General features: G+C 52.6%; 8 protein-coding genes across 8 annotated transcripts; 3 read left to right on the top strand and 5 right to left on the bottom strand.

The window, feature by feature from the left end:
• Nucleotides 1–404: 404 nt before the first annotated feature.
• Nucleotides 405–1,628, bottom strand: COL26b_010940 (putative secondary metabolism biosynthetic enzyme; the record flags this gene model as incomplete). The annotated part of the gene is made up of 1 exon (XM_053183624.1): nt 405–1,628. The coding sequence occupies one exon, from the start codon at nt 1,626–1,628 to the stop codon at nt 405–407; it is 1,224 nt and encodes a 407-aa protein (XP_053032413.1).
• A 475-nt stretch (nt 1,629–2,103) lies between these two features.
• COL26b_010939 (putative secondary metabolism biosynthetic enzyme) lies at nt 2,104–3,278 on the bottom strand (the record flags this gene model as incomplete). The annotated part of the gene is made up of 3 exons (XM_053183623.1): nt 2,104–2,757; nt 2,809–2,938; nt 2,989–3,278. 3 exons carry the CDS (start codon nt 3,276–3,278, stop codon nt 2,104–2,106), a joined length of 1,074 nt encoding a protein of 357 aa, XP_053032412.1.
• A 648-nt stretch (nt 3,279–3,926) lies between these two features.
• Nucleotides 3,927–10,029, top strand: COL26b_010938 (Type I Iterative PKS; the record flags this gene model as incomplete). Its single annotated transcript, XM_053183622.1, has 5 exons — nt 3,927–4,474; nt 4,529–5,042; nt 5,094–5,330; nt 5,382–9,125; nt 9,181–10,029. The coding sequence occupies 5 exons, from the start codon at nt 3,927–3,929 to the stop codon at nt 10,027–10,029; spliced, it is 5,892 nt and encodes a 1,963-aa protein (XP_053032411.1).
• Nucleotides 10,030–10,411: 382 nt separating this feature from the next.
• COL26b_010937 (uncharacterized protein) lies at nt 10,412–11,277 on the bottom strand (the record flags this gene model as incomplete). Its single annotated transcript, XM_053183621.1, has 2 exons — nt 10,412–10,498; nt 10,771–11,277. 2 exons carry the CDS (start codon nt 11,275–11,277, stop codon nt 10,412–10,414), a joined length of 594 nt encoding a protein of 197 aa, XP_053032410.1.
• Nucleotides 11,278–12,187: 910 nt separating this feature from the next.
• On the top strand, nt 12,188–14,052 carry COL26b_010936 (uncharacterized protein; the record flags this gene model as incomplete). The annotated part of the gene is made up of 5 exons (XM_053183620.1): nt 12,188–12,577; nt 12,626–12,725; nt 12,775–12,843; nt 12,899–13,492; nt 13,628–14,052. 5 exons carry the CDS (start codon nt 12,188–12,190, stop codon nt 14,050–14,052), a joined length of 1,578 nt encoding a protein of 525 aa, XP_053032409.1.
• Nucleotides 14,053–14,620: 568 nt separating this feature from the next.
• On the bottom strand, nt 14,621–15,534 carry COL26b_010935 (uncharacterized protein; the record flags this gene model as incomplete). Its single annotated transcript, XM_053183619.1, has 3 exons — nt 14,621–14,849; nt 14,900–15,384; nt 15,499–15,534. 3 exons carry the CDS (start codon nt 15,532–15,534, stop codon nt 14,621–14,623), a joined length of 750 nt encoding a protein of 249 aa, XP_053032408.1.
• A 3,146-nt stretch (nt 15,535–18,680) lies between these two features.
• Nucleotides 18,681–19,595, top strand: COL26b_010934 (uncharacterized protein; the record flags this gene model as incomplete). The annotated part of the gene is made up of 1 exon (XM_053183618.1): nt 18,681–19,595. The coding sequence occupies one exon, from the start codon at nt 18,681–18,683 to the stop codon at nt 19,593–19,595; it is 915 nt and encodes a 304-aa protein (XP_053032407.1).
• A 1,704-nt stretch (nt 19,596–21,299) lies between these two features.
• COL26b_010933 (uncharacterized protein) lies at nt 21,300–23,699 on the bottom strand (the record flags this gene model as incomplete). Its single annotated transcript, XM_053183617.1, has 2 exons — nt 21,300–23,213; nt 23,265–23,699. The coding sequence occupies 2 exons, from the start codon at nt 23,697–23,699 to the stop codon at nt 21,300–21,302; spliced, it is 2,349 nt and encodes a 782-aa protein (XP_053032406.1).
• Nucleotides 23,700–25,526: the final 1,827 nt, after the last annotated feature.

Here is a 25,526-nt window from a genome sequence, read left to right as displayed (position 1 = left end):
TTCTGGACAGCCAACGGCGCAAAGCCAATCGATTAAATCATCAACTCTGGCTTGCGTCAGACTCAGACCGAGTTTATCTTGGTTCTCCGCCAGCGAAGAAGTTTGCGTACATACCCTCGTAGTAATATGGGTTTAACACACGTGCTCTCCGGAGAGTAACAACTCAAGCAGGGGCGTGCCCCACACGGGGACTTAAGCAAAACTTCCGTCTGAACGAAGACCTGAAACTGCCTGACAGAGAACGTTTCCTATTGTACGTAGTAGTGATCCAGATCGGTCTTCTGTGTCCCAAAGCGATGTTATGCACAGCACTGAAAGCTACAATAACCATGTTCATGTTGTACAGTAAACTTAGAAGGCCTTGTAGTAATTGAGTCTTGATCTAGCGCAGGAGGCACAGAGAATCATGGGCTGTCTGATGCGGTAGCCAAAAACACCCTTTGAAGACCCGAGTCTCTCAAATTACCCCCAGTCCAGTCAACATGGCCAAAACCAGCAGCCTTGAACGAATCTTTCCACACCATCTCATCCGCCGTCGCATGTGTCCGGCCGTCTTTGAATAGCCACCAGCCTTCGAATAGGCCGAACACAAAGTCTGCCCAACATAGCCGTTCCTGCACCTCCATCACGACCGCAAACCCATCCGGACGAAGGAATTGTCGCGTGTTGCGGAGTGACTTGACCATATCGGGAGTGGCATGAACGGCATTTACCGCAATTACCATGTGTTGAGTCCCAATTAACTCCGCGGGCGGCGGTTTCTCGATATCTTGCGTCCGGAAGGTCATGAATGGATAATCTTGAAACTTCCGCGCGGCTTGGGCAGTGAAACCGCCGGCAAGATCCGTGAATGTGTACCCTACCGGTACGCCTGACTTGGCGAGCAGCGGCGCGAGCCATTTTGTCGTGCCGCCAGTGCCAGCACCGAGCTCGAGGATCTTCAGTTGGGCCCCGGACTGCACATCAATGTTCTTCGTGAAACGGGTCATGAAGTCTTCCATAAGCTTGTGAAAGGCTTTGCTGGGATGGGCGGCTCCGTAGATGTCTTCGAGATACTCTCGGCCTTCTGGCGAGCCGAAAATCGATCTCACGCCGTCTGTACGGCCAGCGTAGATTTCTGCAAGATTGTTGCCTGCATGTGCCACAAGTTTATTAAGTGACGTGTATGTTGGATAGTCGTTCAATATCGCCTGAAGGGCCTCTTTCTCGTTGCCAGCTGGGATTGGCGTGTCTGTTCGAACGTATTGGTCACCTTCTTTACGGATGAGACCGGCGTCTATGAGCGACTCATAGCAGAACTCCAGTTGCTTCTGGACGTTGGCAACAGACTTGATTGGCCGTAGCTTCTGTCCTGGTTTCGTCCTTCCAACGTCACATCGTAGTTTTTGAAATGCTTTGATGATCAGGAGTACAATCAGCTTTTTCTGACGTTCGTGAACATTTTCGTAGTATCCCGCGAATCCGGCTTCCGTAACGATGTTGTCGGTGTTTGACTTTGTTTCTTGGAAAGATGAAAGCGCTGTGGCGTAGGGCACCACGAACTGTGGCTCATCACCGGTCGTGAGCTTGCTCTCAGATGCCCCTGTGGCTGGGGTAGGCAGGGTTGTTGATACTTTCGTTGCTGACATGGTAACAGCTGGTTGCAGAGACGTGTGTTTGCCGCCGCGAAATCGAGGCCGACCTGAGTACGAAAGTCCACAATATGAGAACGCGTCCGCTATTCCTGCAGGTTTCCCCCAGATCATGGAGCCTCAGTTGAGCCACCGGAAAGAGACAGGCAGTTCACAGTGATCGAAGTGGGTCATTTTTGACTCCGGTGCGACGGTCCGCTCGGAAAGGACGAATCTCGAAGCGAATCATGAAAATTCACAGCGATTTTGGGAAGGTGGCCGGGGTTTGAGTCATGCGTTCGGTGGTCCACCACCCCTCGTGTCACCACGAGCTCCCCAGGGATTGTGGTGATGCCAGTGCCTGATTGTCTTCAAAGAACTTTCAATGGAAGACTGGCGATTGAAATATCCTCGTTGTATGCAGTGATGAGCGCAATCAAGAACACTCTCGGATATAGTAAATGAACAGCTCGATTCATGAGTCTATCTAAGCTTAAATAGTGTACACCAACTTTCCTGCACTAACGTTGCCTTGCTTCAAGTATTTGATTCCATGCAACACGCCTTCCAGCCCTGAACCGCCTTGATTGACGATTTGTCTCACCGGGCGAAACTTATCCTCTTGAAGCAACTTGTCACTAACGGCCCAAAACATCTTTCCAAACTCATGGTCCTCAGGCCTCGGCTCGACAACCGTTTCCTTCTCAATCGTCTCACCTAAAATTGTGTACCCCAGAGTTGTTGAGCAATTCACTTTGGGGTTGATCTTCTTGACAATTGAAGGCACCAAGTACAACAGACTGCTGTAGTGACCACCCCGGATTGACATTGCAGCTGCACAGATGCGGGCGGATTGAGCTGTTGCGATGCAATCCCATGCATGCCTCAGTCTTCCCTTGGTGAGTGCCTTGATCTGTTCGGAGCAGTCTTCCGCTCTGTAGTCGACGCAAAAGTCGGCTCCGAAGGACTTGACGTAGTCGAAGTTCTTTGGTGAGCATGTGACCACGACAGTGCAGTTAGACATCTTTGCGAATTGGATGCCCATGATGCCGGATGCTGTGCTGCCGCCGTAGATCAGGAGCGGAATGGGCTCAGGCGACGGCTTGGTGGGCAGAGGAAGTTCAAGGGACTGGTATAGTCCTTGGCCCTAAATCACAAATGAGCAACGTTCCGTGACATTTCCTGCAGGCGCACTTACTACTGCGACGAGACCTGAGGTAATTGCGGCAGCTTCGGTGTCATCCACATGATCTGGGATCTTCAACTGAAGGCTGGCTTTGGCGATGAGATATTCGGCAAATGCGCCGTCTTCCTTCTGCCTCACGTTTCTTCAAACATGTTAGCAGGCTGTCTCATGTACGGAATCATTATTACTCACGATCCGTTGACAATGCCGAAGACCCTGTCACCGACTTTGAAGTCCTTATCCACACCATTGCCCACTTCGACGACCACGCCGGAGTACTCGAGTCCCGGACGTGTGCCTGTGGGGTTTCCCACCCACATGAAGTCGATGTGCTTCCAGTCTGACGGGTTTATGGCAACCGCTGTGGTTTTCACCATGATGTATCCATCCCTCAATTTCGGCAAAGGCGCCGTGGTGATTGCGGCCTCGCCACGGCCCTTGATCATGATGGCCTTCATCTCGCTGGGAAGGTTCGACGACATGACTTTTGTTGACTGGAAGCTACAAGACCTGATACAGTTGATGAAGTTTCAAAAAGTAATAAACGCGATTGAGCCACAACAAGTGAATGAAGTATGGTAGACCTGGTGATGATGGGAAATAACGTCAAGTTACCTGCAATGCCAGAGTCAACATGATCTTCGAGAAGCATTCCAATCCCAGTGACAACAGTAATTTCGATTGTGAGTACAGCCTGTTCCTAGCACCCATACGTCTGTACCTGAGCAATCGGAGTGGCCCACCGTCCCCGGAATTGACGTGAGTGTGCCATCCGTTCTTCGGACCGCGCTTTGTGCAGGGGCCAGGCCACGAGCACCTCACGAACAACGCCAATCAGACGGCCAATCAGAAGAAACAATTCTTTGTGACTTTTCGGAATTGGGTATCTGACTTTCGCAATCGTCGGTCTGGACGAATCGGGTGATGTTATAGAATGACGCATTAGACCGAATGCACTATCGTCAGCATCTTGTTCGTCTCTTGTATTAAGAAGCTCTTTCTAGCGTCGAAGTAACTCGCTACTCACGCAAGATACGCCCTTAAACTTCACGATACCATCACACATTTTGACTTCAACTTCTAAGGCGTTGCGGAATCTTATCACTCATTCATATTGACAACATTGGACGATGTCACCCAAGTCGGGCATCACGACGCCGTCGTCCGAGATGGACGCCTCAGATCCCATCGCCATTGTGGGCATGGCCGTCAGGCTGCCCGGCGGTGTCCGCAACACCGAGGACTTTTGGGATCTGATGATGAACAAGCGGAGCGGTCTCATTCCAATTCCCAAAGAGAGGTGGAACAGCGAGGGCTTCTACAGCCCTGTCGCGAAATGGGGAACCGTTCAGAACAAGGAGGCCTACATGTTCAGCCAGGCTGACAATGATCTCACCAAGTTCGATGCCTCGTACTTCACGTGTGGTGAGAAGGAGATTGAGCGCATGGATCCTATGCAGCGTCAGCTGCTAGAGATCACAAGAGAATGTCTGGACAATGCGGGTGAGACCAACTGGCGCGGCGAAGAGATTGGGTGCTACGTTGGCAATTTCTCCTCAGATTGGCAAGATGATTTGTCCATGGACCCTCATGCGTCTGGTCTGTACCGTGGTTCAGGATATCTCGACTTCCTCCAGCCTAATCGCGTGTCTTACGAATATGGCTGGACAGGTCCCAGGTAAGTCTAAGCCCTGTTTCTGATACCCGATGAACATTGTCTAACATGAACCAGTATGCTTGTCAAGACTGGCTGCTCATCTTCCATGGTGGCCCTGCATTTGGCAGCGGAAGCAGTCCAGAGCGGCGCCTGCAAGTCTGCGATGGCCCTTGGCTGCAACCTCATCACCTCTGTCATCACATCCATCGTCTTCACTGAGACGGGTGTCCTCTCTCCGAGCGGCAAGTGCAAGACATTTGACCTGCTCGCTGACGGCTACGGTCGCGGCGAAGCAGTCAACGCAGTTTACGTCAAAAGATTAAGCGACGCTATTAGGGACGGCAACCCCGTCCGTGCAATCCTCCGCGCGAGCGGAACTAATAACGATGGCCGGTCCAACGGAATCATGAGTCCCAACACATATCTCCAAGAAGCACTAATTAGAAAGACATACGAAAAGGCCGGCTTGCCGTTTAACAAGACGGCTTTCTTTGAGTGCCACGGCACCGGTACACCCACCGGCGACCCTCTTGAGGTGGCCGCTGTTGCTCGCATTTGGAAGGATCACGACGGTGTATTGATCGGAGCTGTAAGTTGATCTCGATATCCGAGAGCTGTGTTCATTCGCTAATTCACATAGGTCAAACCCAATGTTGGACACTCCGAAGGTGCTGCTGGTCTTACCAGTGTCATCAAGGCCATCCTGGCTCTTGAAAACCGGGTCATTCCTCCCAATATTTACATGGAGAACCCGAACCCCAGAATTCCCTGGGAGGAGGCCAAGCTTTCAGTCCCGACTGAGCCCACAGCTTGGCCAGCCGATCGCGACGAGCGCATCAGCGTTAACTCTTTTGGTGTTGCTGGCTCCAACGCTCACGTAAGTATGACCCGAGTAATGTCACTCTCTTTGCGCTCTAACCTTCCATAGGTTATCTTGGAGTCTTATGAGGGCTGGCTGAAACTGCAAGATGATGCCAGTTCTGTCAGTTCCGACTCTGGCGTGAGTGTACGCGCTCCTGGTCAACGCTTGCTCCTCTTCTCCGCCGCCCACCAGACCTCTCTGGAGAAGCAAGTGGACCAGCACAAGGAGTATCTCGAGAAGAAGACGTCCGATCTGGATGATCTCGCCTACACTCTCAGCCGCCACCGTGAGCATCTGAGCTGTCGCGCGTATGCCATCGCCGATGAGAACGGTGCATTCGAGCCCAGCAGCTTCAAGCGCAAGCCCACTGTCGCTCGACGAACTGTTCTAGTCTTTACTGGCCAGGGTGTCCACTGGGCCGGCATGGGCAAGGCTCTCATCGAGAGCAACGATGTCTTCCGTGCCTCAATTCGCAAGCTGGATACATGGCTTCAATCTCTCCCCGAAGCTCACCGCCCCGACTGGACACTCGAGAAGGAGCTGTCCATCGATGATGGTTCCAGCAGAGTCGGCCAGCGCGGCTACTCTCACCCATGCGCCACTGCTGTCCAGATTGCTCTCACCGATGTCCTTGCCAGCCTGAACATCAAGCCTGATGCAGTCACCGGTCACTCTGGCGGAGAGGCTGCTGCCGCCTACGCTGCCGGCAGTATCTCCGCCGAAGCTGCTCTGGCAGTCGCCTACTTCCGTGGATGGCTTTTGGTCAACGGCACTGTGCCTCCTGGTACCATGGCTGCTGTTAGTCTCGGCCCCAAGGAAGTCGAGCCGTTCCTCATTCCCGGCGTCGTTGTTGGATGTGAGAACAGTCAGCTGAACACGACTCTGTCCGGTGACCCAGTCTGCATTCAGCACTGCATCGACCAGATCACCCGTCGTCATCCTGACGTCAAGGCTAAGGTGCTCAACCTCGAGACTGCCTTCCACTCTCCATGGATTGAGCCCCTGGCTGGACCTTACGAGGACCTTCTCAAGCCATACCTCGCTGATGCCAAGGCTCCCACAGTCCCTCACTTCTCCAGTGTCACTGGTCTGGAAATGAAGGGAGACGAGTTTGGCGCCAACTACTGGCGCCGCAACTTTGTCCAGCCTGTCTTGTTCAACACGGCGCTTCGCACCCTCATGAGAAGCAACAGCAACAACCTCTTCATTGAGGTCGGTCCCCACCCTGCTCTTCAAAGACCAATGAACGAGATTCTCCGCAGCATTCCCGAGGCCGCCTGCGAGTACATCTCGACCCTCCGCAGAGCTGAGGATACCAACATCTCCATGCTTCGCCTCGCTGGTGAGCTCTTCGTTCAGGGCACACCAGTTGATATGTCGACCATCATCCCCAAGGGCCGAGTTCTGACCGATTTGCCCAACTACCCTTGGCTTCACGATGTGTCCTACTTTGAAGAGCCCAAGAACCCGTCTCGATACAAGCAGAGGAAGCACACCCGCCACGTCCTTCTCGGAGCCAGAGTCCTTGAGGGCAACGACATTGAGCCTGCTTGGCGCAACATGCTGGACCTCAAGGAGGTACCTTGGCTGATGGACCACATTGTCAATGGGCAGATCGTCTTCCCAGGTGCTGGCTACATGGCTATGGCTGGAGAGGCCATGCGCCAGGTCGCTAACGGCCAGGACTCCTACACCATTCGAGACATGTCCATCACTACCGGTATGACAGTTCCCAAGGAGAAGAAGATGGAGTTGTACACCCGTATGATCCCCGAGGACAAACCCAGCGCCGAGGGACAGTGGTACAACTTCAAGATCATGTCTTGCGACGGCCATCACTGGATCACCCACTGCTCCGGATTCATCCGCTCCGGTGCGGAGGCTGAGAAGACCTCCATCACAAGTGCCCAGGCCGAGCAGGAGTTTGCGCGTGAGATCGATGCTGAGGGATGGTACAAGGCTGTCAAGGCTGTTGGTATTGACTGGCAGACTGCGTTCCAAGGCCTTGACCAGATCACTGCCAGCACCACCACTAGAGAGGCTACCGCGACTGTCTACGACTTTGAAGACACCACGCACTATGCGGCTCATCCGACCCTCTTGGATCAAATGCTTCAGATCAACCTCGTTGCACAGACTCATGGACAGAAGAGACGCCTTGACAGCATTCTCCTGCCGACGTTCATCTCCCGTCTGGGTGTCTTGGGTGAACAGGACCTTCGCATGAGAGCGTACGGTAGCATCAAGGACGGTGCCGAAGGCATGACCGCCAATGCTGTCATCTACACTGAGGAAGGTCGCCCGACTGTCTACTTGGAGGGTCTGTCGTACTCCGAGCTCCCAGTCGCCAAGCGTGAGGAGGTCTTGCTCGGTTCTACCTTCGAGTGGAAGCAGGATATTACCATGGTTGACTCTGTCAACGAATTAGAGACCACCGACGCCACTCAAGAGCTACGCGACCTGGTCGGTCTTGTATCATTCAAGATTCCCGACGCCAGGATCATTGAGATTGGCTCCGGAGCAACTCACGTCACTCGCATTGCCCTTGAAGCTGCCCACCCCTCAGAGCACAAGCGCCTGTACTCTGACTACACCTACGTCTGTACCTCTGAAGAAGAGGTCGAACAGGTGACAGAGGCTCTGAATGAGGTGGAGGGCAATGAGGTGTCTGTCGTAGACATGGAGCAGCTCTCGCTTTGCAATGCTGCCGACGTGGTCCTCCTACCTTTGGCCACTTTGCTGTCTGATGACCGCTACCTGCTGGACGACTTGACTGAGTTGAATGGCCTTCAAACAGTTGGCGGTAGACTCCTTGTGCACAACTTTGCCGGCAACTCCGACGCTCAGACTGACGAGGAGAAGATCAAGCAGCGCCTGCAGAGCCTTGGCTACAAGTTTCACTCCCAGACCAGCTCTGGCCTGATCCTTGCTGAGCCCACTAAATCTGCCGACCTCGACCAGAAAACCAAGATCACCATTCTCGCTCAGGATACCACCCAGGGAAGCAAGCTTGCGAAGGATGTTCAGACCTACTTCGAGGGACAGGGCTTCAAGGTTCACATCTGCAACGACAAGACCGTCCCCTCAGAGAACTCCTTCACGATTTCACTACTGGACGTGGACAGCACAACCGTTTACGACCTCAACTCCGAGTCTTTCCGACCATTCATGGACAGTCTCTGCAACCTGAAGGGCTCTCTCGTCTGGGTTCTGCCCTCTGTTCATGGCGTCTGCAAGGATGCCCGCCCGGCCATGATCCAGGGTACCGCCAGAACCGTCCGCATGGAAAACAAGGCGGACATCACCCTCGTCGAAGCCGATGACCTCTCTATTGCTGGAAGCAACTTCGCCAAGGCTATCTACAAGATCTGCCAGAGCCTTCCCAAGAGGCGCAAGGGCGGTGACCTGGATGCCGACTACGACTATGCTATTCTGAACGGCAAGGTGCACATCCCTCGCATGTACTGGTTCGGCTTCTCAGAGCCTGCTGTCAGCAAGTCTCTTCCCGAGACCAAGGATTCCCCCATGTTCCGCGACGACGCTTCCTACCTCCTCGTCGGAGGCTTTGGAGGTCTGGGTCGATCAGTTGCTACCTGGTTGCTCGAGCACGGTGCTCGCAACTTGGTCTTCCTTTCCCGATCCGCTGCTAGCGCCCAGAACGAGCCCTTCGTCAAGGAGCTGGAGAGCTACCCTGGCGCTGTCATCAAGACCGTGTCGGGTGATGTCAGCAATGCGGAGGATGTCCTCAAGGCCATCAACGAGGCTCCTAAGCCCGTTGCTGGAGTGCTTCAACTTTCGCTGATTCTCAAGGTAAGTCACATCTTCGTCTCATCATTCCCACATACATGATCTAACATTACTGCAGGACAACTCCACTGCGGAGATGACCTACGAGGAGTGGAGTGGTGTTGTTGACCCTCGTGTCCGCGGAACCTGGAACGTCCATCAAGCTCTGGTGGACGCCCAAGTCCCTCTGGACTTCTTCGTCATCTTCGGCTCTGGAGGTGGTCACACGGGATACTACGGCCAAGCCAACTACAGCGCGGCCAACACCTACCTGGATGCCTTTGTCGAGTACCGCCACAACCTGGGTCTCCCCGCCTCCATCATCGACCTCGGAGTCGTCGGCGACGTTGGCTACCTACTCGAGCGCGATGACCTCTACGAGGGCTTCAAGAATGGCGGCTTCTTCTTCCTCAAGGAGCAAGATGTCCTCGACTCAGCCGCCATCGCCATCGGCAACTCCAGCGGAGGCCCGTACAGCAGTTTCTGCCTGGGCGGTTTGTCCGAGAAGCCGTTGTCGGATCCCTCAAACCGCGTCAACTGGAAGAGGGATGTTCGCTTCGCGCAGTCTCACTACTTCCACAAGTCCAAGGCCGCTGTCGCTGGCGAGGCCAAGGAGAGTGACGAGGCGGAGACGTTCATCTCTCTGGCCAGGTCTGATCCCACCACGCTGCGCGACAGCGCCACCGTGACCACCTTGGCTCGCTTCATCAGCGCGACCTTGAGTCATCTGATGCTGAGACCAGTTGAGGACTTCCCTCTTACTGAGAACCTAACTTCAATTGGCCTCGACTCCATCATCTCTATTGAGCTGGTTGACTGGATCCACAACCAGTTCCACATTGGCATGACCTCGATGGAGGTCACTCAGTGCACCTCGTTGATGCATTTGTCGGAGAAGATTATTGAAGAGTTGATTGCATCGGCATAAACATAGATTGAAACATTGACAATTACTGTTCGGGTGCTAAGGAGTTCGGGGGCGTAGGAGTTAGGCGATGATCTTTTCATTGGTTGCAGACACATTTCATAGAGTACCTAGCAGCATTCATATGAGATACACTTTATTTCAACTGATATTCTCCGTATATGTTTCTCAATTGTTTTTGTGGTCTTTTGCATTATGCGCCTGAAGGGGCTTGACAACCACATTGCTCGTCTTTGTCCCCTACCACACAAGTACGTTAATAATCTAGGGAAATAAGTTGGTGCTTGGATGCATGCTACATATGTTGTTCTGTATGGGCCTTTTCGTGATCATTTTATTCTATAGGATTTCATGAAGCGTCGCTCCTGTATCGTGAACGTGCCCCTCATACCACCGAGGAGCTATTGGGTGGCATCTCTACAAGCTCTTCATCAGACTCTTCGTCTTCTTCAGACACACTCTGCTCCACGGCCTGGTACCTAGTCTTTCGAAACCATTGCCACTCTTTTGCAGATGTAACCACAAACAAACTCGTCACCACGCTCGCAATCCCAATCATTGCCAACAGATTCACGCTCGCGCGCCAGATAACCCAGTCAAGCAACAGCGCCCACAATACCTGCGAGTAGATCATTATCGTCGCAGCAGACGAAGAATCATTCGCGATCCCTGCCGTTAGAAGGTACTCCTGGTTCGCGTTTCAGTATGCTGTGATGCACGTGATGAGGGGGTCAAAGCACTCACCATCGTGAAACCAAAGACACCAAGTGGCGTCAATTTCAGCCAGGCGATGGGGTCTCTCGTGAGATGAATGCTCTTCATGAGGATGAATGAGATGGATGTGAGTGAGACAACGGTCCACGCGAAGTAGTTCACGCTGAAGAGCGGATGCGCCCGTGGGCCGATTGATCGGATTGCTGTCAGTGCGACCTGCGGAATCAGCGAAGGCCTTGTCTCCATGGGCAAAATACTCACTGCTCCTCCACAGACGCTTAGTAGACCAAAACCGAAGCCCATCATACGACCCTTCGTGTCTCCCCCGGTGACTGTCTGGGCAGCGCTCAAGATGGCTGCTTTATGGTCGAATAGGCCATCAGGTTGAACGACGAGAATGACGCCAACAAGCGCGACGAGGGCGCCAATTCTATCGACTACTTCAAAGGTGCCAAAGTCCAAGTATCTTATGAGGATCATAGCAATAAGAGGACCAAGGAAGTTGAGCGCAGTGGCTTCACTGAGCTTGAGGTACATGATAGAGACTGGTCTTGTCAATAAGGACTCATTCACACGCCAAGCTGCATTGGACCTTACAGTAAAATCCGAAAGCACCAAAGACACCAGCCGCTGCTCTCAAGGCCAGCAGCGGCCTCAACTCCGGTAGACCCCATGGAAAGCTGGGTGCCTGGGTCCGCCATAGGACGATTGTGGCGCCGATGCCGGTAATGAAGAAACGAACGAAGAGGACTTGGAATGGGTGGATGGGTTCATCGCCAGTCTCTAGGAGCTTGGCCAAGCCATTCAGAGCTGCCGCCGAAATCTGTGAGGCCAGTACCAGCAACGAAGGCTTGTGGCGCTCCAAGAATGAGCGACTCAAGCCTTTGTCCATTTTTGGAGGGGATGCATGGGACGGACGATTGTGCAGGTGCTTTGGCAGGAAACGATGTCCCCTCATCCGCGCGCCCAGAGCTGGGTCTAAAGTCGCCCTGCCCAGTTCCAAGGGCGAGCCGTTTTTCCCGCTCCGGTCAGAAGAATAGAGAAACTCGCGGGGCATGAGGGGAAGCAAGCATAAGCTTTCGGAAACAGAGGAGGTGGTTTGAAACGCCGCTCCTCGGTAATGCATTGGCCAACGTAGCATGCTCCCTCCACTGCTTCAAGTCGTGGCCCCGGCTCCGTGTCGCTCGGACCGAGTCGTCTGCCATGCGTGTCTACCTATGGTTTTGGTCCGCATACTCGCTATTCGGAAGTGGATCCGGGGTAGACCGGATGGCAGAGGATCGGAGCCGATTCAAGCTGTCCCCCGGCCCATTGGCAATTAGTGGACTGACAGTGTCTGAAGAGCTTTGAGTCTGGCTCGCAGGTTCACAATTGCTGTTGCTGAGCATCAACGACCACGCTCGTTTTGTATGTTTCAGCATTGCGATCTCATCAACAACAAGCGAGAATGTCTAACCAATTCAACGCTAATGTCAACACTCATACGACTTTGAGCCCACCAAAGCCGTCATGGGTCGACTTGGGGCCGTTCGGGCTGCCAGGCTCAATCGAGGCCAACGGATATGTTCCGTACTTGATGGCCATTATTCTTGTTGCCTCTGTCATGGCAGTGTCGTTCCGCAAGAACAAGCTGTCTGCATTTCCTATCATCAACGGAAGCAAAAATGAGTATTTGCGAGCGGGCCGCGCGATGTTGGCACGGGGCAAGGAGCAATATGGGAACAAGCCGTTCAGAGTCAACACCGGCCTTGGTGGTGGAGTAATCATTTTGAACCCGAACGTGATGCCAGAGGTTCGAAATGACCAACGCTTCGACTCTACAAAGTTCCTGTTGCAGGTCAGTCACCATTGTCTCCTCACAAGCGCATTACTAATGCGCTATTAGTACTGGCAAGCTGGAATTCCCGGCTTTGAGCCATACATCGCTCTGGGAACGGAGATCTTGCACAACGTTATCAAGTGGAACCTGACGCCAGCCGGAATCTGTGAGTCGGTCTGGTACCGTCATGATAATCAATTGCTGAACTGTGGCAGCCAAGCTTAACAAACCATTGTCCGACGAGGCCGATGCGGCTTTGAGAGACATCTTGACTGATAACGAAGGTATGCATCGGTATCCGGAGATTACTTGCACGATATGTAATTGACACAACCACAGAATGGCATGAGGTCCTGCTCGGCGATGTTCTCATTCGCATTGTGGCCCGTGTTTCATCCGTCATCTTCCTTGGCCCGGAGCTGTGCCGCAACCCAGATTGGCTGAAGATCACTGTCAACTACACGAACACCGCCACCAATGCCGCAAAGGTTCTCCGCCGATGGCCAGTGTTCATGTACAAGTTTATCCACTGGTTCCTCCCCGAGTGCCAGACCGTCCGTGTCATGATGAACGAGGCACGTGCGACTATTGCCCCCGTCCTGGAGAAGCGACGAGCGCAGAAGACAGCTGATCCCAGCCTCGAATTCCACGACGCTCTGGACTGGTATGAGTCGGCTGCGAAGAAGATGGGCGTCGAATACGACCCCGCTGCTCAGCAGCTGGGTCTGTCCGTTTCTGCGATCCTGACTAGCAACGACCTCATGTCGCAGAGTATCATGGACCTCTGCAAAAACCCCGACATGTTCGAGCCCCTTCGAAACGAAATTCGCTCAGTCCTTGGGGATGGCGGCTGGAAGCCCACGACTCTCTACAGCATGAAGCTACTCGATAGCGTTCTGAAGGAAACCTTGCGCTTGAAGCCTGTTGCAGCTGGTAAGTTTGTCGTCATCATCTCATCCTTTGCTTGACAGGTTCGGGCATTTCCAAACTGGCGTTTCCATTTCCCGACGAACTGGGCAGATGTTTTCGGAGCTTGACTGGATTAGTGTTTTGCTAATGATCTCGCAGTTGGTCTAGGTCGACGAGTCATGTCAGAGGTGCGCCTGCAGGACGGCACTCTCCTCCCTAAGGAGTCTGGAATCGCCGTTTCAGCCGAGAAAATGTGGGATCCGGAGATCTATCAAAACCCCCGAGATTTCGATGGGTACCGCTTCCTGCGCATGCGGGAAGCTTCGGAGCAGGGTGAGAAGACGGCTCAGCTGGTCAGCACCTCGCCTGAACATCTCGGGTTCGGTTTGGGCATTCACGCCTGCCCCGGCCGCTTCTTCGGCGCCAACACAGTAAAGCTAGTCATGTGCCATTTGCTGCTCAAGTATGACATAAAGTTGGCCGAGAACAGCAACACGAACCCCATGGAATTTGGGTTCTCGATGCTGGCCAATCCCTTTGTCAAGGTGCTTGTCAGGCGCAGGAAGGAGGAGGTGCACTTTTAAACTTCTGCGGTCCACATGGCTTGAACGTTATTTGCTGCCATAGTTGGGATTGTTTAAGGGGGGGCGCAGGGGGTTTCAGTAGGATTATAACGCAGGGTGTAGAAACAGGACTATTCCTCACTTGGAGTATTTCAAAGTGTAAACAAACTTGCAGTTGCACCTACGAGTGATTAGTGTCGGCTTGGCCCGTCTTGGCCGTGGTAACATACTATCTGTGTCGCGTATCTTAAGGCCCCAAGCCGGGGCGCCTCGGTCCAGATGAGCAGTATTGTGATATCTGATATCCTGCGTGGCAAGATTGGCACATTTACAACTGCCGTTGTCAGGCGGCTGAGCCCCTTCTAAGCGAGCGGCTAAGATTTCTGCCAAGGGCGTGACGATCCTTCTGAAAGACGATAATCGTGCCATTTCGGCAACGCCTTTCGGCATCATTGAAGTAAGATGTGAGTTGCAACCTGGATAAAAGAAAGTTCATTCGTATTCGCTACCTATGCAATCGTTGATCTCATTCTGGTGTAATGCCGTCGTTGCGTTGCTTGCTATGCCTGTGAAAATGCCCCAAGAAAGTCTAACCAGCTCTCACTACTTGAATCAACTCCAGATAATGATCCATCAACGATGCTTCATCACTCTCGAGGCTGAGCCTTCCAAAAAGACCGCCACAAATTGCAAGATAAGGCATGGCTGCCTTGCGATTGCCCTTTTCACCATTCATGAGATAGTACACGATGAAGCAGAGAGAGACCAGAAGAAGATGGCCCATGTCTCCCCACCGTGTGCTTGGCGAACCAATGTCCCTGGCCTGGTCAGTTTCATAGACAAATTGTGATGTGGATAGACAGCATACCTTTCGAGTCCCTTCTCCCAGAATAGACCGCTGTTTGCCAACTTGACTACGGCAAAGGCCGACTCGGCACAGCGCTCCATGCACCTGTCCCGCATCTGCCCGGCAACTCCCGCCATTTCCCCGTCTTCCGATAATAAGGGTGTAATCCATGGGCAGTGCACGAAGAAGACAGCCCGGTGATACATGCAGAACACGCGGAAAGCCTTCCTCAACTGCCGGTCGTCCTTGATCCCCTGCAGCGTCTTGGCATTGTGCGCCTCGTTCAGAGGAGCCGGGAGTCCCGTCACCCACTCGTTGAGGACGTGGCAGCTGGCTTGCAGACGGTCCCGTCGGTCGTATGCAGAGGTCGACTTGTTCAGTGCACGCGGGCTGTACTGGAACTTGAGCACCGAGTGGAGTAGCTCTGAAAACGTGTAGGACACAGCGACCATGTCGTCGCCGCGGTCGAATGAGGGAAATTGACTGCCCCAGCCGAGATCGAGAATCTGAGCAACGTTAGCAAAAGGGCGTTTCAAATTTGGCCGTCTCGGTGGAAAGCTCACGGGAAGCATTCCGTGATGAATAGCATATTCAGTCTCCAGGCTGTAAAGAAACCATACGCTGCGCTGTGCCAGTTCTTGCTCTTGCTCGCTCATGTTCGGCTGCTGACCCCTTGCGGAGTGGACCAAACGAAGGTCCCTCGCGCAGCAAACTGCCCCCGTGATCTTTTCCCAGACAAGCGACTCATCGCACATGCATGCGATAACGGCCTGCAAGATGTCAGTAAGTGAATCTCGTAGTAGCTTGCTGTGTGTGGTGTCGCACCATGAGAAGCGTCGCCTGGAGCTTCAGTAAGCTGTTCGGGCAACCTTGAATGGTCTTGTAAAGGCCTAACGCTGTTCCAAGCCGCCGTTGGGCATCGCGAGCCTCATCCGGTGTAGGTGGCTCCCGACTACGTTGGCAGGCGGTATAGTATCCGATTGACATGATTGCCTCTACGAATGCCGTAGCCAGCGGGCTGGCATCGGCTTCTCGCGACTGTTTGATTATCTTATCGACTGTTTGTCTGGTAAGGAAGTTGCTGATTCTATATCACATGTCAGTTGTCTTTATTCTCATGCAGGTAATCCATCATCAACTTACGGGCAACAATCTTCGAAGCACGCTGTAGAGAGCGCATTAGCAGTGAGCCCCATTCAGTCTTTTCGAAAGACCTACCATCGCAATAACGTGACATGGTGATGTCGCTATCTGGCCACCGTCTGGAGCGATCATGTGGGCTCTTGTTTGCTGGCATTACACGGTTGCCGCAGAGTACGCGCTTGAGTCCGTTGACGGTTTTGATCATCTCTGTTCGGCGAGGCTCTTTGCTGCTTCGAGCGATGTAGCTTGGCAGGCCGTACAGACTCGACGCCGCAAAGTCTACCTCCACTGGTGAATCGCGAGGATTTGGCGTCTTTTCATGTCTTTCGGTTGCCAGTTTCCTCGTTTCGGTCGCTTCATCGAAATTGAATAGCTTCCAATAGTCAGAAGGCAAATCACGACTGCTTTTGCATACAGGCGTACCATGTTGTAATCAGGTGGGCTGGTCGTTTCTGGTCTGGACTGTTGTGCATTATCTCGTTGACTTGTTGTTTGCGGTGCTGGTGAAGCGGAGAACTTGTTGTCGATCATCGGAGACGGCATGTCGAAGTTGAATCCTGCAGAGTTGGAGTCCGACGGTGTTGTGTCGAGTAAATCCATCAACTCATCCTCTCCCGGCAAGGGCAGATCCAACATGCCCGGGTGTTCATCTTGCCGACTGCTCGAATAGGCATCGGGCATTGAGAATTGTAATAAGCAGTTTAAGCCGTCCATATCCCCCCTCTCATCATTGTTCACAGTATCGTCGGTCGAAATGGGCGTCAGCAGCGTGCCATCGCATGTGAGCTGTTGCCATGCATCGTACGGTGGGAGACTGTCATTAGTGTTGATATCGAGTCTACGGACATTGGGAGGTTGTGAGTTGGTGTTCGTTCCTGGCGCGGTCGATCGACGAGGTCTGGGGGCTAAAGGCGGATAGTAACATGCTTGTCCGTTACGCTACATGCACACAGTCAGAAATTTGTTTGACACAGAGGCATATCTCTCGTACATCACAATTGAGACATGGGTCTGCTCCGTCACCTTCATTATGTCAGAGTATGCTTCACCAACAACAGTACTGTTCACTCACATCGTACTTTCCTAGACCTGCACGCTTGGCAGGCGCCCCTTCGACGTGTGATTCTTCGCATGTTGGTTTGTCCAGAAAATGCTTGACAGCCGAACCGCCTGAAAGTCTTCTAGAATGTTGAGGCGAAAGCTAACAGAGAGTTGAGCAGAATCCCGACGGCATATGGCCTCGCGACTTGACGGGCGGTGCCGTGTGAAATGCAAGATTAGCTTGGTCTAAATACTATTGAAGCTGAGTTTGCCAACGAGGAAGGAGGATGACTCTCTTAAGGTTCACACTTGGATGGATTCAGACGGTATTGGACTTGACTAAATATCAACCAAGGCGGGAACACCCCTCCATGGGACGGTTCCCGTGGCATGGTGTCTGTCAACGACGGGAACCCTGTGCCCATGTTGTTCAAGCGTGTCCAAGCTTCTCCAGCTCTAGAGTCTAACTACAGACCCTAAGAAGCCGAATTGTTTCGGCCGGGACCAGCTTTCCCAGATGCTCAAGGGTAGCTCTCTCTACAGAGATTGAGCGGTTCTCTCGGTGTTGTGATAGCCATGCGGTTAATTTTTTTTTTTTAGCTTTGAGTTCCCCTCACCGCGTAACGCTGCGCTGGTTTCGCGCCACTTACCTGGCATGTCCAGCAGGTGTTATGCTTTGTAGATGACTCGCCCAACCCTTGACATCCCTAGACACCGGTGGCATGGATAAGGAAACCCCAGAGTCTGGTCCCAACCCCTCAGGACCCGCCCCAAAAACCGCTCGGGCAGTCTGAATTTGTATCCACGGAGCCCACTCATTTCGCATCTACCCGCTCACATTGAGCACGCAAGATTCTGCAAATCAAGTATGGGATAGATTTTGCCAAGATATCAACTCAAATAAAGTCTCTAGAAAACCAATGGTTTCATTTTTCGTCCCGCCCCGCCTGCAGTCTTGGATAGTACTACGCAGTTAACTCGGAAGCTGACGTTGAGTCAGGCACCGCGAAACAACACTGACAAACTTCCACTAGCATTACCAGCGCCAAATCTTAACTCTCAGAGTTGCGTGGCAGCTCGGTGGTAGCCAGAAGAAGCGGTTATATGCTCGATCAACGCGCGTATTTAGGATGACCTGACAATCAACACCTCAAACCTTAAACCAATGCAACTGTGAATTGAGTCAGGCCCCTGGAGCATCTCAATACGCTCCGACTCGGTCCATGGTCTAGCATCTTTCTTCATCCTAATCCCGCCGGTGCCGAAAGTGAGTGGGATACCCTGTGAATCTTCAACTAGCACTTTGCTCGGCTTGTGATAGCGAATGCAGCGGACTGGAATTCCGGAACCGAAGATCATCACTCAAGATTTCATACCGACTGCAGCAATAAGTAGACTCAGTGGACCCCTTGCTCAAGACTAATACGACAGCCCGCTTACGAACACTCGGAATCACTGCCCGCCGCCGCCGGCTCGCCTCACTTTCCATTCTCAATCGAGATCAGGCTGCCCCAAGCCCCTCGAAAACACCTAACACCGACCCCCACGCTGCTGTCCCTTGTCAACAATGACCACACCCCTCACTACCCATCAGCCAGATGTCAACAAACCGCCCAAGATGGCCATTGCTAAAGAGGCGAAGCACTATGTCGATCACAGGCCGCCTTACCCGGACTCAATGTGGAAGCTCTGGACGAGTTACCATCAAGGACCTCTTACAAGCGCTCACGACATTGGCTCGGGCAGCGGAAACGGTGCCGAAGGACTATTGACGCACACAACTCCACCGCTGAAGCATGTTGTGCTTACCGAACCGCGAGAGATCAACATCGCGGACTGCCGTGCTCGGTTCAAAGACCGCTTCCACGGGACCGAATTCTCGTACCGAACCTGTCGTGGCGAAGACCCCTGGGATCCACCCGCCGGACTGGAGCACGTCGACTTTGCAATGGCGTGCGAATCGATCCACTGGACTGTCCTCGGACCAACCACGGAGAACATCGCAAAGAGCCTCCGACCCGGTGGGACATTTGCAGCTGTCATCTACGGACCGTTTCCAGGAATCACCAATAACAAGGTCGCCAATGCAGCTTTCAAGAGTTTCATTGGGGAACATGCCGCGCATTTGCTCAAGCAAGAGTGGATGACTGAAAACTGGAAGCGAGCTGCGCGTCAAATGTTTCACGGCATGGACTGCGTGCCACTTCTAGATGATGTGTGGCAGGATGTGAAGCGAGTTGAGGTGAACTGTCGGGACGGGTGGTATGCCAAGGATTATGAGCCAATGGAGGGTACGGAGGATCCGGTCGACCACTTGGGAACTTCAGAGCGTGTCTCCATCGACGATAACGAGGATTGGCAAATTTCAGCCACGGTTGAGTGGCTCAAGCAATCCCTGGAGTCAATGCGTTTTGGGTTTACGGAGGATTCTTGGAATTCACCAAAGTGGAAGGAGATTGAACAAGCGGTGGGAGGCGGGCCATTGGAGTTGCAATGGCAGGTTCACATGATACTCGCTAGAAAGAGGGGTTGAGCGTTAAGAAGCTCTACAGGGTATGGTTGACCAGGTTCAAGCTTGTCTGAATGTACAGGCTATCCTGCCATTATCCATAATCACGGGAGAGCGGAAGAGACAATTGGCATATTTAGAACTGCGGAAACAGCATCCATGAATCCATAACATACTGTAAAAGAAAACATGACTTAGGTCATGCTAGAGAAAGAAATCATGAGGCAAGCTACTAGTTTCGCCTTTGGCGTTTGTCTGTTCCCGAGCAACTCGCATTCGGTCGATCGATGCACGCAAGTAGTCTGACGCAGTTGACCATAGCTCTACGAAAGTTCCCAACTCTCGGTGCAATAGAAATAGCGAGCAGCTTTTCCTATGCGTAAGCCCTGATTGGACGATTCTCGAATCGTTCTTCCGTGTTCCTACCGCCACTAGAGAGCTTGGAACACATTGTGCCACTTCTTCATCGAAGAGGCGGCCTGCCCCCTCGGAAACTGCAGGTGGGTTAAGGGACCAGCCGGGGTGTTGACACCAAATTCGGATCAATCCGCCGAGTGGGAAAAAAGCTTATTTCAACTCTTTGATAGGTAGCCTGAGTAGTTTTGCTCGCTGAAACTGGGGTCGAGGAGAAAACACGCAGAGCACGATTCATGTGTCCTCCAGTGTCCCTCGTTGTGGGGTTGTGGACCGTTGTCTCTTTATCTGGAGTTGCTTGAAGATCGGGGGCAGGGTAGTAACGCCGAATAGTCTGGGGAGACTGGAGTATTACAAGTGGGCAAATCCACGTGTCAAGGGGTGTTCTCGAACCGTTGACCATGTTTACCGGGCAAATTGATACGAAGGCACGAATTAATGGTGTTGAGTGAATAATTGACCGGTAAAGCTGCATTACATAATGATTGGCAATAATATTGCGCCTATTAGGTGGTATTCGACGAATACCCGTATTTTTGGAGTCGCCTTTAGGAGAAGTGATAGTTACAGTTGAAGGTCACCTCTGTCTGAACTTTAACCAGAGTATCCGCATGGCCGGTACAGTCTAAAAGTGCGATCGCAATAGCCGCGGGCCAAAGGGATGTGGAATCATCCTGATTCATTAGTTCTCACACTAGAGAGTCAACGTTTGATACAGTTTATCAAGTTATTTCAGAATCATTTAGCATTGCCCCGACTCCCGCCTCATCTTGAAGAGCCTCGCCTGAAGCACTGACGCATTGTTTGATATCACGGCACAGCCGTAGTGTTATGGAGCCGCGGAGATCTGCATAGCCCACTTAGTGTGGTGAGCCCGAGTCAGTCTAAGGTTAATGACGGTAATCGAGATTACTGTTGAGTTGAACCTAGGCATCTTGAAAGAAGCAGAAAGCGGGTAAAAGATGATGCACAGTATTGTTCGGTGGGCATAGCCGAAGTAACACTAGATGCGACAATACGGAGACGGTACTATTTGAAGTGTCGTATCACGAAAGAAACCTTTTGCAAGGGAATCATGAGCTTACATCGAATTCTCCACGGCGAAATTAATTGACTTATTTAAGCTGCAACTGTACCGGTGGCATATGCCGAACACACATTCTTCATTGGGTATCAGTGATTGTCTAATGCTCTGTCATACGGGGGAGTGCCAGCGAAAGCGTAATCTGTCAAAACATGAAAGCAGTTACATTTGCCATAAACCAATCATCCATCATCCATCATCCATGCTTCCTATATACCGCATGAATATTATCAAAAGTCGACTGCCTGGGCAAAACCAATTCTGTGCTTCTGCTCATATTCCCAGTCCTCGGGAACATTCTCCTGGACGTACTCCTCGATGTCACCAATCCGGTACTTGAACTCGTACTCAAAATCGTCGGGAGGGTTCAAGTCGGCGTCTTCAACTGCTCGCTTCTGGGAACCCTTCTTCTTCTGGACGTATGGCCGAGAAGCCTCGTAGGCACCTTTGTAAGACAGGGCACCCGGTCCGGCGTAAGCCGACGCCTTACTCTTGACACCAGCGCTGTATGCGACGGTTTTATCGCCAATGGTGTCATCCGTGTTGACGGTCGATCTGGCAACGCACTTGCCCTTGTTCCAGGTGGCATCATAGCTGGCAGTCCAAACAGCAACGGGGTCCACGATCATCTTCTCCGTATAGAAGAGGCGGCAGTTGGCTGCTTCGTATATGAACTGCTCGGGCTCACCGTGGGCGTTCTCGCGGGCATAGGCGTTGCGGTAGTTGAAGCTACCAGAGCTGGCTAGGGGCGGGAGGAGAGGAGGCTCGCCGATATCGGGCAGAACGTCGAATGCCTCCTTGAGATACTTCGTGTTGTTGGTCTTGACGGCATCACGACTGACCTGCATGATTGTTTGTCTCAGGTCAGTGAACTGCAGAACCTGAGCACCCTCAACGCCACCGACTGCTTGCATGGCTGTCTCCATGGGACGACCGCCGAGGGCAATCGTGCGGACGCCCTGTTCCCGGACCATCAGACCAGTGAAAATCGTGCAAGTCGATGCACAGCCACCGTCGGTTACGATAACGATATTCTCAGGGGCGAAAAGCGGATCTCCCTTGGTCTTCGTGTAGGACAACTCCGTCTGGTTGTAACGAAGTAGCTTGGTGGTATTCTGGCCAGCGACGACCTCAGGCCCGAATAGTTCTTCCCAGTCCTTGTACGGCTTTTGATTCTCATCGAGGTATGTTCCAACGAAGATATCCAAGACATCAGGCGAGGAATCCCAGGCGGTAATGCCAATTGCATTGAAGGCCTCGGTGGCACGGATACGGCTACCATCCCAGATGTCGGTGGTCTTGGGGAAGAGTTGGTTGTAAAGTTGGAATCCTGCGGCGACGAAGCCACCACCGTTCCCCTGAACATCGATGATGAGTTTCTTCTTCCCGGCGTCCTTAGCCTTTTCCAGGAACTCGGCGACCGTACGGAAAGCCTCTAGAATCTCGAATGTGCCGTTCGGCTTGGAGATAGTCCATGGGGTGAACCCCAGAACAGCAAGAACAGCGGTATCCTCATAACCTTTGCCTTCCATGAAGTAACCCGATATCCACTCATGCTTGTGGAAAGCTACTGGCTTTGGGTAGCCTCGGAGGGAGGTCGGGCTGGGGGTAGAGCTGGCCGCAGATGTTGATTTTGAAGGGGCTGTCGTGCTGGCTGCCGCTGAAGTGGTTGTAGCCGGGACTTCGAAGTGGTTGTGAAGCTTCTCGGCAGTGTCGAGCCATTCAAGCGTTGTCCTGGAGACCTTGGCGTAGAGTTCGTTCGTATAAGTTGTATCGTTCGTGAACTTGATAATTTCCTCATCAGGGCAGTCGCCAGGGAGACGGACAGTGAAGCCCGCAGTTGACCCCCTAGCAAACTGCGCTGGGTTCGTAAACATTTTGTTGTACTTGGCATCGGGATCCTGGGTCAGCTGCCGGGTAGCCTGGGCTTCGATGAACTCGCAGATAGGAGTGCCGTCAATGCTTTCGATATCGTAGACATCGGTGTCGTTGGCGACTGACTTCTCGAAATCGCTTCGGAGATAGACTCTTGGAATTCCTGTTACTTCGTCTGCGACCGATACTACCCCATTCAAGCTGGTAAAGCCGAAGATACTGAGGATAGCTGGGTTATAGGTGAAGTGGCCGTCGGATGCTTGGAAGAACTGATCCGTTGTAAATAATTATGTCAGTCGATAGAATAAGGTTGGTCTTACCAGGTATTTGAGTTCTAATGCAAAGTCCAACTGGCTCTTGTATTGATCCTTGCTCAACTTGGCACGAATTTGTCCAATACCGCTTAGGACATCAACTCCAGGAATTAGGTATCCCTCAGGTGGGTGTGACAAAGGTTCCAATGTGCTTTGAAATTCAAGGTAAGGTTCGAGGTAGTTCAGAAGGTCCAAGTCTCTCTCTTTATCAACGGGTACTGAATGCAGGCAGTTGTATGCTAGCGACGGTTTTACCCAGGCAGCGGTTGCGGTGGGGGCCGCTGCAAGTATTGATTCGGCCTCGGCCTTCACGATACCGCAAGCGTCTTGTGATGGTGCTGTGGTAGTTGTCGGTTTGGCATTGGCCTTGTTAGCCGCGTGGAGGTTGGCGGCAGAAACTGTGCCGACGAGGGCCAGCGCCCAAGTGAAGGTTGACCGCATGATGAAAATGTGCGAAGAGAACACTCTATTGTGTCTCGTCAAATCAAATGATGGAAGAAAGAAAGAGAAAACAATGGCGCTCTCGTATCCGTTATAACTCTTCGGTGTTGTAGCCAAGACACAGACTGATGAACCAAACATGAACTAGAACGACGGGAGTTCTGTTGACTATTATAATCCAATATGCTGACCGACATGACATGCTCTCTAGTGTCGGTGCCATCCTGCTGGTGTCTTTCTTTACTCTCCACCAAGCTTACCCAGCCCCATGAACCGCGCCTGGGGAAATCGCGAGCGACAACAAGCGAGGAGTAACCTTAACGCAGCGGCGGGAAGAGGCTGTGTGGCGGCACTAGCCAGGCAGAACAGTTTGGGTGGGCTCAGCTTGGAGGGTCCAATAGCTTACCGGGCCGGTGCTAGTCTGTTTAGTGCCGTGAGCTGGCGTCCATCTCAGCCTCCACTCCCGGCCTTGTTGTGCTTCTATTGGGTTGATTTGGGGTTCGTAAACGGCCCCGGCTTACTTGGGAGTTTTGGCCCTTCAACATGATGCTCAGTGCGGGAATGGAAAGGTCTGACGTTGGCCGGTGAGCGTGTGTCTCTTTGTTCATGTGCCAAGAGAGCCGCATGATGAGGTGTCGGCTTCATGGATATGACAGCCCTCTTCGTCAGGCTGTTGAAATCTCAACCCTTCAACACAGTGAAGTCAGGCAATCGACAGCCCCGAGAACGCAGACAAGTACGATGCCGCTTCGCGCCTGGCGGTGAGATCGTGGCGCGTTTCAAGGGACAGCGACACAGGGAGAGCAGGGCTGCAGGGGTGTGGCGCGCTAACACGTGGAGATGAGATCCTCCAGGATCGGCGCAATCAAAGCCTGCAGGTGGGAGGCACAGTTGAGCAAGTAAAAGCCCCGATGTCAGCATTTTCAAGCATGCCCTGCAGCCCGCTATTGTCAACCTGAACATGTACTGTATTCGAGCTACCGTATACGGCATCCATTGCAGAATCACCAGGCCTGTGATGATGTGAGTGAGGCTCAGTCGACGCTGTTGACATACGATTCCAGATTGTAGGACCGTGATCGCAGTAAGACGAAAGTGCCCATCATCTCGTCCGAACTCTCGAATTGAATTTTATTGTGAGTGGGCAAAGACTGGACGTAGGCTATTCTAAGAGCCTTCTGGAAAGTCTACCGAATCGTCTGTGAATTCTGTCGGGCCATTAAGTCAGAAAATTAGAGTTGATGATCGATCTTGCTTGTGACCAATGTAGTGAGCAGAAGCTCAACATCACCGCGGTCATTTGCACCGACACGTACGGACAAAACGGGCGAATCATGCGAAGAATTCGAAGTCAAATGGAGTCATAGTCCGCACCGGTGCGGAGGTTGCAGCCGGAGGACGAATGCGCCGGCCCAAGGATCTGTAGGAGGCACTGCACATCCATTACTGATGCAGACGGTTCCCGAACATCGCGGTCTCTATTCATCTCATCAGCTGATCATCAAGAGTGAACGTTGGTGAAGAGCGACCATTGACATGTTCAGCCCTAGGCTAAAGGATCACCAGTTCCCTCGAGGGTGGCTTGGCTTACAGGGGCTGGCAGGCAGCCAAATACCGTTGCTGCCGCCTGTTGTGACCTATTTTTGAACACCTGAAGGCACTTGGCTCTGCTGCCGGCTCACTGCATATCCATCCCGCACCTGCAATGCGGGCCCTGGCTGAGCAGAGTCAAGGCGCCACCAGCCGGAGCTTTCGGTGGTGCCTACACACAATACATGTACGAGTGTCCCAATCTGGTCATATTCTGCTTTCATTCTTGTTCGAAAG

This window comes from Colletotrichum chrysophilum, assembly GCF_026319265.1.
Source record: "Colletotrichum chrysophilum strain AFK26 chromosome Unknown scaffold_125, whole genome shotgun sequence".
NCBI classification, from domain to species: domain Eukaryota; kingdom Fungi; phylum Ascomycota; class Sordariomycetes; order Glomerellales; family Glomerellaceae; genus Colletotrichum; species Colletotrichum chrysophilum.
Note: the sequence above shows the minus strand (reverse complement) of the source record. Positions and strands in the feature narration are given on the sequence as shown.